Source organism: Wasmannia auropunctata, unplaced genomic scaffold, assembly GCF_000956235.1.
Source record: "Wasmannia auropunctata unplaced genomic scaffold, wasmannia.A_1.0 LD336060.1, whole genome shotgun sequence".
Classification (NCBI taxonomy): domain Eukaryota; kingdom Metazoa; phylum Arthropoda; class Insecta; order Hymenoptera; family Formicidae; genus Wasmannia; species Wasmannia auropunctata.
The window spans coordinates 508953-524928 of NW_012026830.1; the positions used below are offsets into that span (position 1 = coordinate 508953).

The 15976-nt window shown below is 37.0% G+C and overlaps 1 protein-coding gene across 3 annotated transcripts in view; it reads left to right on the forward strand.

The window, feature by feature from the left end:
• The window catches only part of LOC105450508 (acetylcholine receptor subunit alpha-like), a 159710-nt gene that overhangs the window by 57216 nt on the left and 86518 nt on the right, over positions 1 to 15976 (forward strand). For all 3 annotated transcript variants that reach the window (XR_974464.1, XM_011690367.1, XM_011690366.1), the window contains one exon: positions 7351 to 7460. Coding sequence is in view for 2 of the 3 variants with exons in the window: in XM_011690367.1 (XP_011688669.1) it covers positions 7351 to 7460 (110 nt within the window). In the remaining variant the exon portion in view is untranslated. The remainder of the gene's footprint in view (positions 1 to 7350; positions 7461 to 15976) is intronic.

Here is a 15976-nt window from a genome sequence, read left to right on the forward strand (position 1 = left end):
CTATGAAGTCGACTTTTACGACGGCACGTTTTACCTCCGTGCGAAACATCGACTTTTAGCACGCCGAGGTGTGGTTAAATAAAACAAGACTCCGTCGTCGAACCGCATGGGAGAGCCGCGCGGTCCAGTTAGCCGCGCGAAAGCTCGCCCTCTGTTTAAACTTTATATAGTTATGGATTCCTCTGGGATGCGTAAATATAACTTTTTTTTTTTTCGCTGTCTCTTGCGCTGCTAGTTAGAGAGTTGGAGAACTTTCGAGAAGCGAGGAGCTTCCAGCCGTAAGATCGTCCCGTAAGCGGAGATCTTTCCTCAGTTTCAACTCGGCGCTGCCGACCGATCTGATCCTCTCGCGAAAACATCGCGAATTATATTAGCAGCGATGCCAATTTGCCCGTTCCTTCTCCTATCTCCCCCGTTTCTTGCTTAATCGACGCGACGTAATCGCTGAAAACGTCATCGCTTATCAAGAAACACTTTTTAACTTTTCGCAAAGTAAACTTCGCAAATCTCCCCTCCCGCTGACTCGCGCTTCTCTCTCTCTCTCTCTCTCTCTCTCTCTCTCTCGAGATCGCTGATTCAATTCGCGGACGTTAATTGCCGCGTCGTCACTCGAAATTCTCGACGGAGCTTCTTCTTCTTCGAAAACGAGAGATTGGTTTCGCGTAACTTTTCAGGCGGATGCACTTTTCCACCCCACCGGGGCCGGGTTGAGGCGGGAAGAAAAGAAAGAGGGGGGAGGGGAAGGGGAAGGAAAAGCTGCATCGTCGCAGAGGGAGAAGCTGCATCGAGAGTAGGTGCTATCGACTTCGCTCCCGAAAACAACTCCGACATTCCACCCTCTCCCTCTCTCTCTCTCTCTCTCTCTCTCTCTCTCTCTCTTTCCTGCTAGTCGCTCTCTCCCCTCTCATCTCACGGCGGCGAAGCACAGCGAAAAACACATAAATCTAAACTTCATTTACGTTCACCAACGTCGACACAAAAATGCAGCTCGCACATAAACATTCGTTCGTATACTAGCGCCCGAATTTATTTCCGTTGATTGCACCGACGCATAATCCGCCAGCTGAAACAATTCCCGAATTTATACGACAACTTTTTTGCCGAGATTTTGGAAGGCGAGCTCGTAATAAATGAGACCAGGTCAAATTGTCGACGGTAAAATATTTTTATATTAATGTACATACAGTAGGGAATAAATGCTATGGGTAATTTACAAAAATAGACACAAGTATTTAAATTATATGTTCTGATCTGATTTTTTAAATGTATTTAAAGTTTTATGTCGCGTGAAATTTGACTCGAATCTGATTAGAAATTTATTTAATTATTGCGTTCAATATTGATTCTTCAAAAACGTAAATTGCGCTAAAATTTTGACTAAAGTAGAAAGCCTGCACTTTATACCTTGGATTCGACGGATTGAAGTTGACATAGACAATCGTTTTAATCAGCGGACCATCCACTCTACTTTTTGTAGCCAATGTCTCCCGATTCGCGAACAGTCCCCTAAAAAACATTGAACTCTCTTCGGACGTCTCAATACTCTGATTGAATGCTGTCTGGAAGAAATTCCCGTCGGGTCCCGCACCATCTGTAGATTCTCGCCGCGATAATTGGCCGCTAATTAACGGCCACGAGGCAATCGAATTTTCACGAAGTTTCATCTCTCACGAGAGGAGATCCTCGAGCTCTTTTCCCGAACGAAATTATTCCCACCGTGTTCTGCTAGGAGAGACCGAGTGATATCTCAATTGAATTTATCATCGAGCTGCAAAATTTTCTCAGCGTCGAAATACTCGTGTCTGTGTTACAAAAAAAAAATCGAAGTGTATGTTTCGCATCTATAAATTCTAAAGAGATTTCGTGAAGTAGGATTTCATCAAAACATGTTAATATTTAATATCGCGTGATTTTTGATCGATTAAAATATGTTTGATGAAAATAATGAAATATACAAATTCAATGACTTCGAAAACTGTAAAAGGACCGCGTGAAATAATAATTTAATACTTTAATCATGTTTCGGGTAATGTAATGTGATTTAGGTGTTACACGGATATTTCCATCGCGTTGTTCGCGCGCATTTCCCGACTGCGTGACATAGCGATCCTGGCCGCTGGAATTTTAGGAAGCACATTTAGCTTCGGACGCGTCTGATGCAGCCGCCGAGTTTCGTCCATTTTCCCATGCGCGCGAAAATGCTAATATTTATACACACGGTTGCCATAAAACTAGACGCGCTTTTTTGGCATGGCGCGTTGTCCAAATACGTAATTTACGACTAGTTCGTGACAGCAGCGACATAAATGGTGAAATCTGCGAGTATTTAATTTAAAGCGTTAATATACGACACGTTGTCCACTTATTATCATATTTTTTCCAACCACAAAGTTACTCGATTAACGTGAATAAAGAATTTTACTGTGAGAGCAAGTAAATTTTTAAACTGAATTAAATAAAACTTTTAATGAATTATTTAATGGTATTAATTTTTAATATTACTTTATATCAAATAACAAAAATGAAAGCAATGTGTTTTGAAAATTAAAACTGTATTTCCAAATTTATCTGTTATTTTAAAAAAACATTTTTGTGAATCGAAAAGTTTATAAGAGGATTTTATTTCCCACACTATCAATTGACATCAATTAACAGGGGAAAAATTTAATTCTATCAAGTGGCGGTTTTTATTTTATTAATTTTACTATTTAAATAGTATAAAAATTGCTTACTACATGACTGTATAAGATTAAATTACGTGATCAATTTAGCAAATATTCTTGAATCTTAATTTTTTTTTCTTTTCTTTTTATAGCTTAGGTTTTCTCTCTTTCTTTTATCTTTAAATACAATTAAAAGTATTTTTTCACAAGAATATAATTTATAATTAACATATATGTAGTTAACATATTTAACTTACAAGGCTAGTTTCTATACAATTTGGTGCGATATTTACAACCTGTTTTACTTTCTCCTCCACGCAACATAATCGATTCCATTAAAAGACTCGAGGATATTTGTAATGTATATAGGTACGTACAAACCAGCTTCGTAAACATCGTGCTTTGTTATCTCGGGATCAGCTGCGAAAAACCTGAGCTATACATTCCTTCGATCCTTTGTACCTTTTTCTTCCAGCTTATATAAAGAAGTTCTCGAACTCAAAGAAGCAGAGCCACGGTCAGAATACGGATTCAGAGGCTACTGACGCTTAAGAAAAAATATGTAATGCGATTTGTATGATAGGATTTTACAGTGTCGCGCACATGTGTGTATTTCAACGCTGCAAAAATTTCGAGACAGATCGCTTCCTTCCCTCTTCTTGTTATCGAGAAATATGTTTCGCTCGAGATACCGGTGCCGATGGATCCATGCCCATTCTTCCTCTCTTGTCCTTTGAACTTTCCCTCCGAGCTATCCGCTCTCGAAGGCTACTTCGCTTCCCTCGAGCGAAATCCATGAAATCCCGCGCGATTCCAATGCACAATTTTCTGCTTCGATATTTTCCGGCATACGGAACACGTATGTTTCCTCCGGACTCTCCTTGCCCTTCTTGTAATATGTTCGCATGTACTTGCGAGTGTGTGCACGCCTACGTATACGTGCAAGCGTGTCCGGGCGCAATCGAGCGAGTGGGAATGCCGTGGAACGAAAGGAAGAATGAGGGAAAATTGTAGACTCAATGGGGTTGATGACCCCTGCTCGCGGCAAAGCGATTGCCGTCAGCTCTTTCATGATCGGAATAGTTTTTGCCAGCTGAATAGTTTAGTAGCTTAAGTTTGTTTTACGGGACTCGTTTTAGACGAGCTGTAATTCGCGACGGAACTTTATTTATGATTTTGTCGTACGTGCGACAATAAAATTATCGTAATTATCAAGATTTAAAATAGGCATTATATTTGTCTCGCGCACTTCATGTTGCCGCTCGATGCACAATAGCGACGAGAAGCGTTATCGCGCGTGGCTATTCCCTTCCCCGACCCCTCTTTTACTATTTAATTAGTAAAACATTGTGCATAAACATTGCACAATCGATCATACTGACATAATGCTTAACGCGCGGTGTAACGCGCGATGCGTGCGAAATATGAATATTTACTTAACGGGGCCAGATGTTGGTCCATAAATCAACGTACTTCATAATCTATACGGACCCTCCAAATGCATAAACCGTATAACGAGGGCGTTGCGTCCTACCGAGTATTAAATATATTAATGGCGGTATTAACACAGGGCGTGAAAATAATTTATGACACCGCGAATGTCAAACTCCGGAGCGCGTGCCAAATTTTTAACAGCGAAGACACATGACGTTTAAATACGATAGACATAAATATGACATACCACTCTTTATCATGATACCATTTTTTTTTAAACACGATGGAAAAAAGCCTTTCTTTGATTCTTTTTAACGTAGAACTATTCTTATATTCCTGTTGTTTTAAAATCATTGCGTTTTCTGATAATACATTCACATCGAACATAAAAGGATATCGTTATACTTTTGTAAGGAAGTGGAGAAGTTATTGAATAATAATATAATCTTTTCATAACTTCACGTGACTTATAAAAGATATACTTTTATTGTGTTATTTATTTAGAGCAATGTTAATTAACCGTTTTAAATATGTGAAATTTATGCGCCAAAGGAGATCACATGCTTGCAGCGATGGGTTGTAGCTCAAATGAGTTTCCGCACGATTTCGAAATCTGCGGTGACTGAGCACCGAGTCTATTGAAATAATTGATCCGTAGATAAACTAATTACTAGCTATAGTACTTGAACCGCGGTTTATATTAGCGATGGCACAGCAGCACGAAGCCGCGGAGCCCGCGAGAATGTATGTGTGCACGCATAACGTCGAACCGTCGAGTGTTTCGCGAATCTATGTGAATGTTTCGCGTAATTAGGATGGCTGTCATACGTACATACGTGCCTCAATATGTCGTGATTAATAGACATGTAAATAGCCGCAACCCTCAGCTATTTCCTCTCCCTTGCTTTGCCTCGAGTGCCTTGCACGAAACGAATGAATGAATTTCCTATTGCAATAACCTCACGCCAAAATATTGCGAACTATTCACATGATGATTTATATGATAACTGTGGTTTATTTTGAGGATTATTTGTTACACTTTTATTTTTGTTATTTTTATTATCGGCTTCCGTTTCTATTTTGAATTCTGATTCACACGCAATGAATTAGAACTCAAATTAATAATGATTACTATATGTTTCTCATCGCCGAGTGCTAAAATCAGTGATTAATGATTATAATTATGTTATGATATGAATAATCACGAGCAGCGAATAATAGGAATAATCAAAGATTATTTTGGTTATTTCTATAATTTATTAATTATTGATTATTTGATAAATGTGATTATATAATGATTACATAATTAATAAAGTACTTTAAATGCATTTGCATTAATGGTTAATCACAAAATTGGCCAATTACCGGCCAACATTGTGACAAATTTAATTTGCTCACGCTAGGAATTGCGTTTGCGAAAAAGAATTGTGTCTCGTCATTTGCATTTAAGGTAATATTTTCATTTCCATTTGCATAATACTCGGCTGTGTAATTGTCCAACCGTGTACGAAATTGTGTCATAATCATAACGCGTTGTTACTGTCACACGATAAAACTGTATGCAACAATGTATGATGTATGTAATCAGAGATGTCAAAAGGAGAAACAAACAAAGAACGTGAGACTATCGGATTTTCACTTGCCGCCTTTGCGGGACAAATTCGAATTCTTTCTGGAAGCACACGCGCGTCAGCGGGTCCGGCAAAACTGTCTGTATACACGTGTGTCTATAGAGGCAAACATACGTGACTTGCGTACAAATTGCATGACATTTCGTATGATTTTCTCGTATCAAGTGAAAACTTGAAACTATTTTACATTGAAAAAAATTATTTTGTTGGAAGCTCTTACAACAAAAATTATATAAAATATCTGTACAAAATATTAAATTCTTTTTTATAAAATATATAATTTCTATAATTGATTTGATTTTATTACTTACAGGAAAAATATTATATATATATATATATATATGTATAACATATAAAATAACACATTATATATCTTTCATTTTAACGGTTAAGTGATAAATCATAATTAAAGTGTTCAGTAATGAAATTAGATTTTATTACTTTCTCTTTTTCTCTCAGAATTTTTAATTCAAGCTTTAATTGGATATTTAATGTTACAATTATACAAATTATGAAAAAAATGCGATAGATTTTAATTTACAATGACAAAGACTGTTATCAGAAATTCGGAAATTACACTTTGAAATCTTTGAAATTATTACTATTGAAGTTTTCACGGATGTACAAGCGAAAAAATGTAAGGAGCATGTGAGAGAAAACACGCAAAAGCAGCTTGCGCGAGCATTCACCGGCGGTACGGAATAAATTCTCACTCGAATCACAGACAAAGAAGGGGTTTTTCAGGGAAAATGCCGACGGGAAATATTTGCGGGGAAAAGTGCGATGCGCTACTGTCTCTCGGGTTTTTAGTCGGCGACAGTAACCTTCGGGGAATGCGGCTTTTATCACCTTCACAAAGCAACAGAAATCATTATCATAAGAAATTACGTTTGGGCTTTTGGGCGACAACTGGCTGGAAGAGAGCGAAAAGCGAAATGTAGATTGGAATTATTAAAATTACATTACGTCGCACACAATTGATCATGTATTAAGATCTCGAACAATTGAGATGCTTCTTAATGTGGTCCATTGAATATATGAACTTCTTTTTTTAATAAGTTTAAAATTAAGTTTCTTACTAAATAATTACAAATTATGCAAAATATAATAAAAATAATGGTAAATAAGTGAATGATCGTCGACAATTTTTATGTCCATTATCGCAAATTGATATCAGATTCTTCGACCGTACGGAATTTTGTTCACAAATTTCGATGTCACTTATCACAATTTTCCAATTTTCAGCGCTACATCTCTGGAATTAAGTTCCGCGTTAAAATTGCATTAAAATGATATTTGAGATACTTGTGAAAATTAATTGAAAAATACAATTTTATCCACGCTTTATTTGCATAAGATTTGTGTATTGTTTATTCATGTGTTATCGATATCAGAGAACGAGATACCACGGAACGAAGAATCAGTTATAAAGTATTAATGTTAATGACGATGAAAATCGCGATTATCAGGAATCGCATTTATCATGAATGAATCCGCCGTTCCACTTATTTGCAACTTCACGACGCGTTACTGATAGTATATTACAGACCTTACGCGATCCAATAACACAAACAGGAGCGTATCAATAATATGTTTATATTCTTTGTATTGGCTGTTTCAAGTCATGGTACGACTACAAACTGCGATGGGAGCCGAAGGAGTACGGCGGAGTTAGCATGTTGCACGTGCCGTCCGATCACATATGGCGGCCCGACATAGTGCTCTACAACAAGTGAGTTCATCAGCTGCGTCTTGTTTCAGATTTTGATTATTATGGATACACATTGATCTGATATATACATATTGTAGTGGCACAGCATGCTGCCGAGAGAGAGAAAGAGAGAGAGAGAAAGGGAGAGAGAAAGAGAATGAGAGAAAGAGAGAGAGAGAGAGAGAGAAAAAGAGAGAGAGAGACACACTGGAGGTCGAGCGAGCACACGTTTAACGCGTTTAACCATGGTGATTTCTTGCGTGTTAATGCAAATTGCGATCGGTATCGAAATATTGCGCGCGCGTTTCTTTATTCTTTTATCGCGCACGATATGACAATCCGTGATATTGATCGTACAGTGATTTCAATTAAGTTTCATACGACACATAATTCCATCAAAGTAATTCTACGATGTACTTAATAATTCCATTAAAATAAATCAGAATGAAAATTACGATTTAAGTATTCATAGCGATTTGTAATTAGTCAGTTTGATTTAATTTGTAGTTTGGATAAATTTCACAGATCGATGTAACTGCAATTTGTCATTTACGGCTTTTAATTGTTTAATTTAAATCGATTAATTTTTTTCCCCCCTGAATTCGCAGCGAAATTTAAAAAACTGGCTTTCTCTAACACAGTGCAGACGTGTATATTTATTTTCAAATTATTTTAACGTAATTTTACACTGCCGGTCGAGCTAAATTGATTTAAATTCGTCACGTAATAATTCGATAGTGCATGCTGTGCGTATCGGTATGTAACCGTTTGCGGTGAATAATGAAACTAAACGAAAAAACGAGTGTCCACTCGACCTCGACAAGTGAGGTACCATTGTCGTGCATATTGCATTTCAAAGTAGGATATATATATACGGTATATATATTCGATGCGGGCGGTATATTTCGCGCCGCGGCATCGTTTTCAAAAGTTACGGAAAAATGTGAAGCAGTTCGATTGGCGGCGATTTTGAGGAAGCTCGTGAATCTTGAGAAACATCTTTAAAGTACGTTTCAATCGGATAATTAATGGTGTGCGAAAACCATTTTGTGCACACATTTTATCTCTTTTGTATCAATTGCATAAAGATATTCAATAAAAAGAAACAATTAAGTTAAAATGTAACTAAGTGTAGAAGAATCGTGTGCAAGATGCTTATGTAAAATCTTTTTCTCATCTTTATGAAGAAATAATAAAATAAAAATGACTTATTCTTCTATAATAAATATATTGCAAAAAGTTATTCTGATAGTAATTTCTGAATACAATACATAAATGCACGATGTATATACAAGAGATATTTACAAGCAAGTATCGTTTTATTGAATGCCACAAATGTTTCCAGATATTTCTCATTAATAAATTAATAGATATATTCAGCTTATTAAAATGTAAATAATATGTTAAAATAGCACGTTACGTAGAGTTTGAATAATGTTGCTCACACGCGCGATATATTTCGGTTACGGTACAAGTATTTTCATGCGTGCAATAAATATGAAGACGAAAGATGAAAATTTATGGTGATATATATAGCAATACGACGAAATACGTCAAAAAATTTCTATCTCGAAGATTTCGACGATTCACGTGCTTCCTCGATCTTTTGCCATACACCGAGTGGCCGTTGAATAAAACATGTGCCGAACGTTTCTGCTACCACGGGCAATAACATTATTTATTGCGCAATAAATCGTCCCGAGAGAATTTTTACCGTGATAATTGAGACACTTTCGGCGACTCTTATTCCAGCAGAACGCTCGGCACGCAGAATTGGCCCGACAACTGTGCTAAAGAGTTAAAAGCCACGAAATTGCGCATCCCCGCTTGTAATTACATACCGGCCTCTCAACATTCCCCACCGACATTGTCTCCACATATTTGCGTAACTTTTGCCGCTCTTGTCGCCTAACGAACGAGAGCTGATTTTACACGCGAGCTTTTTCGCCAGATTGCCACGGAATTTGTAATTGGACGTATGTTGTTTCGCAAATTAACACTTTGAACCGCGAGTAATGTCAAGGAATGCGAAGGAACCGATTCGTTCGCAAATATCGAGCACGCTCGGCGACGTTATAGAGATTGAAATTGATATAATCTCGGCATTACAAAATCGATCGAGATACATTTACTTGCGGCTTACGTTAAACTATTATTTAGTCATCTGTTAGTTGGTCATCTTATTATTATTATTATAAAATGCGATTACGTAGTCGATTAAGATGTCGAGAAGTCGCTGTTCGATTACAAATCCTTGGCTCACGCTCGTGTCAGGCATGCGAGCGATGTAGTCATCCCATAGATTATTATTCATATCGCATGAAACATGGGCGCTGCGGCGAAACGTTTGCGCAAAACGGGCCCCGATAAACGGGCGGCATCCACCGACCGCAGGGAATCGCGAAGGAATGTCTATGTGCTCAACAGCCTCAAGTCTCTCGTCAAAGAAACGTTTACAATCTTACATCCATTTATACCGAAAAAATAGACTGAAAAAATACCCGATCGTAGGCAATTGCTATACGAAAAGCGATTCCCGGTTATCTCTCGATTCGAAAGAAAAATATTAAACGACGATTCTCGTCTGTTTGTTAAAGTGATGATAAAATTGGCACTCGGACGATGCTTTAAATTGATATCCCGTTACTTACCTGATTGATAAATAATTTATCACCCCTATATTTATTATATTTTACAATAACTAACACTGCAGACGACATTATTATTCGCCGCGCCATTAATGTCTTGTTCTGTATTCAATTACGTGATGAGATTTTGTCAAATTTAGGAATGAGACAAAAATTTCCTATTCGTATTGCTCCGTCGCTTCCTATTCTATTGTTTGTAACTTGTTTTCCTTAATATGCGTGTTCTGCATTTTTTTTCTTATTTATTTCTTTATAACGTAACACAAATAATTGCCACGAGAATAACGAGAGATTGATGATCCTGAAAGAACATCTATATTTAATGCAACAATTTTATTTTAAATTTCTAAACAGGATATATTCTCATTATCTTGACACTTATTCACATAAAAAAAATTGAAATCGACAGGCTCTAATTTCGATCGAAACGGGATGATAGGCGCGAATTCTAATACTAATAATTGAAATTTTGATTGCTCCGGCGAAATGTTCGGAGAGAGATTTAGTGATAGAAAGTGAATATATGCCAGTATTCGACGTTAAACTCAATATTCAATGGGTATCTCTGTATTCGAAACAGATGGTGGCGTTTATACTATTATGTGGCGGAAAAAAAATTACGACAAAAGAATTCTATCGATTAAATAATTTACTTGGCATTTTATATCGATTTTAGAGCATTAATAATTCGCGTAAAAGCCTGCGCTTTTCTGCATTCGAGGAGGGTAAATGCATTGCTGATATCGAATCTACATACCATATATGTATATAGATCGTGAATATTAAGCACCGTGGATATATGAAGCGGAAAGTAAATGTTGTCCGTACCTGCTCACGGAATATTTCAAATATCGCAGCGTTAAAACGCCCACACATTTGTTTTCGATATACCTTCGTCTTTGAAAGAGAAATAAATCACTCGTGTAACATTAAATAAGTTTGCTTGAAAAAGAATTGAATTTCGAATTTCAGTGATGTATTTCTTTTTTTTTTTAGATTTAATATACATGTGAACTTTTAAATGTTTTTAAAAATAGAATTGAATTGATATCAGTGTAATCTAAATAATAATAATAATAATTTAATAGCAAAGGGGAAGGCCTATGCCACAAAAATGCTTTCCGCCTCATATTAGTACGAAAATATTTGTGCCATGAATGAATCGAAGGACAAAATGTTTTTCGTTCCTCCGTAACAACCCTGTCGTATTGTAACTGCATAACAATCTTCGATCACCAATAATAATCGAAGGGCATTTCTTCTCATAAACACTATTAGTTTGCTGATTATTTCTTTATAGATACTTGTCATCGCGTTTTTGCGTCTTCGAGCGTTGTTTTAAAGATAAAAAAATAGTTCAATAAAAATTATAAATTTACATTATTTACAACATATTTTACACTCGATATAATTCTCTGATTCTGATTTTGTTTATCTAATATAAACTTTAAATAAATCAATGAACACACATTTATAACGTAAATAAATAAAGTAGAATTAAAGGCGCTCTGAAGTTAGTTGTGTTAATCACTTAGGCGGTCTTATTAAAAAAATTATTAAAAAAATTTAAAGTAGAATTAATTGGATAAATTATAACAATGCACGAACAGTGCAAGGAATATTTTATTAATTTAATTGTTTTACACAATTGCAGTAATAATTTCTATGTCGGTAAGAAATATTATTTTGCATTGACACGTGAATTATTCAGCGAACCTGACGTACAAATGAAAATTATCACTAATTTTTATGCAAACAGTTCCACTTGTTTTTCTCTGTACACGAGTTAATTTATACACACGTCTTGCTCCACGGAAAAAGAAAGAGAAAACTCCGCTCCACGGTCCATAAACTATTCTCTCCTCACAGTCAACCGCTCAACTCGGCGGCCGCGATTTATCGGAAGCGACGCCGTCAGAAACGGGAGTTCCGGACAGATATCGGACTTAAAAAATGGACGAAAGCGTAACGCGTTCTTTCGGAAACGACACACCTCTTCTAAGCTATGGTTTACGAGTGATCTGGATAAGGTATCAAGCGCATACGTATATATATCCCGGCCAGAGAGATTGGAATTTTCGCACGTTGAAATTTAAGCGGCGGAGGACGGCTCGCGCTATCTCTCGTGTCCACGTTTCTCGGGCGGGAAACGTTTTCAAAAATTGAAACGCGGAGATACGCGCTAAATTGACGACTTGATATAAACTTGATATAAAAGAGGTCGTACAAGTGTGTCGCGCTCTCGGGAAAATCGTTTTTCGCTGGAAAAAGTCTTTGTACGAGCGCGACCAGGGTCAATAGCATGGTAAAAATCTTTCAGATGCGAGTTACGGGAACGTTTATGAACTGTGAAACGGTATGTGAGATCTATCGCAGTCCCTCTCGTTTTTATCGGCGAAATAAAATATTGTTTAGGCACACCGACACAGCTGTGTCCTTAAGACTTTAATTGAGGGCTTCTCTTACGCTGAATTCTCTGCAATTACGCTACGGAGGGACGTTGCCATTAGCGGGCGAGTAAGGCTTAACTAAATGAACCTTTTACCAACGTATTTAAGAGTATTCTGTACTGGTGCAAGGCTGAATTTATTGAATGGTTAATTTAATTTATTCGTCATTTGATTTTTGCGAGACCCGGTTTCCGCCGTGAAAGCTATGTTAAATCTCGTCGCGAAATAAAGTTGAGTTTCGCACATATTTGCATTCGTTGCGAGTCGCCGGCTCTCTAAAGGTTTCCCCATTCACCGCGTCCAAATATTCTCATTGGACGTACCGTAAACTCTGCCAACAAAGAGCCGGCCGAAAATGCGATATCGCGAATCTTCGTGAAAGTATTACCGTCTGTGCATGTTACAATCATATCATTCTCTCGCCGAATTTATCTATTGGACCGCGTATTCATCTACATAAATAGAAAATACAATTTTAACGTTACCATTGTTATACGCTCTGCCTGTACATTTTAATGATAATGAAAAGAGAATTCGAATTTATAATATGTAATATTTAAACAATTTATCAGAGAAGCTCCGCGTAAAAGGTATTTTTGCAAAGGAAATATATAGACTTATTAAAAAAGCTTCGATCTTAGCTAAAATAACAAGGTACGAAGTAGCAAAAAATTTGAAGTAAAAGCGAGATTAAGTGTGTCGCCGCAATAACTGCCGAGATAAATGGTCGCTTCTTGCAACGGACGTAATGTTTTTCCAGCTATTAAATCCATTTTTCTACCTGATGATATTTAGACTCGCATCTATATTTCAAGTTTTTCACTTGACGTTTCACAAAAGTCAACAGTATATGCAGCTTTTTACACGGCGCTTCCGATATTTCAATTTTAAAGGAATCGTAACACACGGGCGCGATAACGATCAGTCTCGCAGGACCATAAAATCGATATGGCGATTGTTTACTCAATTTTAACGCGAAAAGTTATGAACACTATTTTCCCAACGTGTTCCCATCGTCGAGTATAGAGAACACCATTCTGTTGCGTTAATAAAACTTTACGCCGAGACATAATTTCGGCCGAGGCGATAAAAGCGGGCACGTTATTTTGCGGCGATCGAAACATGAATGCATACGCGCGCGCATCCGGTGTATTCAAGGGATGAATTTAGAGACCAAGTTGCGATCGGTAATCGTAGTTAATTGAAAAAGCTTGGGTACCACGTATAGAATGTGAAATTATTAGTCGCCGCGCGGCGACGTCGCGCCCGGAATGAAATATCGATTATTCCGCTATATTCATGGACACCAATTACACACTTAGTTCGTATAAAAAATCGTTTGCATCTGATTTTCGCAGAAATGAATAGAAAGCAGACGCGGTTTATTTCTATTTTGCAAAATTTATCGAGAAATGAGAGAATTGGTCGTTTGATAGATTTTTAAATATACTTAAATGTATTAAATATAAAAAGAAGTCTCTCGGTGAAATACCACATCAGGCTGGAGAACTCCGTTACACTCGCAATTCTTTTTGTATTTGGCGTGTACCTAGCAGTAGATTTCTAATCGGTCGATATACACTTGATATCTTATCTATATGACTCCTTTACAGCGACACCGTCTCTCGAAGTGAGCAATCCGTTTTCAATTATAATGCATTATTAACTGGCGCGAACTCGATCATGAAGTTGCCGAGTTATTACGCCGTGTCGGGTTAACGGATCACGGCTGTATAATGAAGCAGCGGCGATAAACAACGATTAACATGCTTTACACGAAAGCGGCGAATTTACGCATACGTCTCGTAAATTCCCGCGTTGCCGGTACGATCGCACGTTTACACAGTCAGTGTAATACCATTATATATTAGCAGATTTGTGTTAAATCAAGCGTTGCATATTGGATAAACGTCATGTTTACGTCACCTCTCATACTCTTGTGTAGTCGGCTGCAGACGGGTTAAGAGTGAGAGAGAGGGGGGGGGGAAGGGGGGAGGGAGAGAGAGACGCGATCTGTTTAGTAACCGCTATAAATTTATTCTCATGTATATGAAACCGTCACATTGTGAAAGACTAATTACTAAAACATTAGGTAGAGGCTATTGTCTCCCTTGCATTTCGCGTGCGCTATTGTTTCTAAAAATATACCTTGTGCGCGATATTTTAATCTGCATAATAAACTCCGCTTCTTGATGCCGCGTTATCGAGTCCGATCGAGACTCCGCGTTTAAGATCACGTCAATCGTCGGATGCAACGTTTGCGAGTCAGAGATGACGGAGGGTGATCTCAGCGCGAGCATAAATTAAGCGACGCGGATCGCCACCATTGTCAGCGTGATTGCACAGTGCCGTGGATCCGGGACAGCGTTATTATATTCCGAGATCTGTGTGAAAGGGGTGTTGAACTCATCCCTCCGGCCGCTAACGTTCCGAGGATCGGCGGCAACGGGATTGACGGTACGTGCTGCCAGGTGCACGTATGTAGCACGAGACGCGAGATAACATACCTAACGCACCCTCAGTCGCATACGTAAGCACCGCGTCCATGAATCGTTCAACGGCGTTTGCACAAGGTGACAAGCTTGAAAATGCCCGTAATGTTTGTGTTTATTCTATTGTTAATTTTATATTTAATTCTTTGCTCTTTGAGAAGCGGTAATATACGAGAGAAACATATTTTTATAACAATTCATTAGTATATTTGATCACACGTTAATTTCTGTAACTGCATAAACCAAATTAATTAACAAAAAAATCAAGAATATCTTGTGCATGATATTCTAGATTGCGTTAGTTTTTAAATTATCTAAAAACTGCGTTTTTCAAAGAATTAAAATATTGGCGATTGAAAAGAAATTTTGAAGAAGCACAAAGATGATCTAAAGATGAATTTAATTTTAAATGTTTGAGTAGTTTTTGAATTATATGTATAAAAAGTAAAAAATACATTCTTTTTTTAAGAATGGACCAAATGTTTTTTTAATTCAAATATTTTTGATTTATTAATTTTTATTGAAATTAATGAGTCGAATTAAGATACTTGTTTTATAACAATGATGTTTCTTAGATACACGAAGAAACATTGGCCTCTAGTAAAGCGTCCGGAAACTTATTTATTAATTAAAATAGAAATAATAAATTTGTATAATTGAGAGTAATACGAATATCGAAAAGTTTCAATTATACGCAAGATACAAAGTCGGATTATAGCACTCTCGAAGCGAGTTCTCAAGTTTGAAAGTAAAAGAATTAACAAGTAACGAAGTTAAAAAAATTATATGACAACGTCTGAGTTCATTTTACATTTGTTCGATATAGCAATAATAATTCTTGATCTTTTGATTTCCACGTACAAAACAGTCAAGAAAACTATGAAATAGCTAAAAAAATAATATTTTTTCAATTTATATACACGGAAAAAAAATTGCTGTTAGATCGG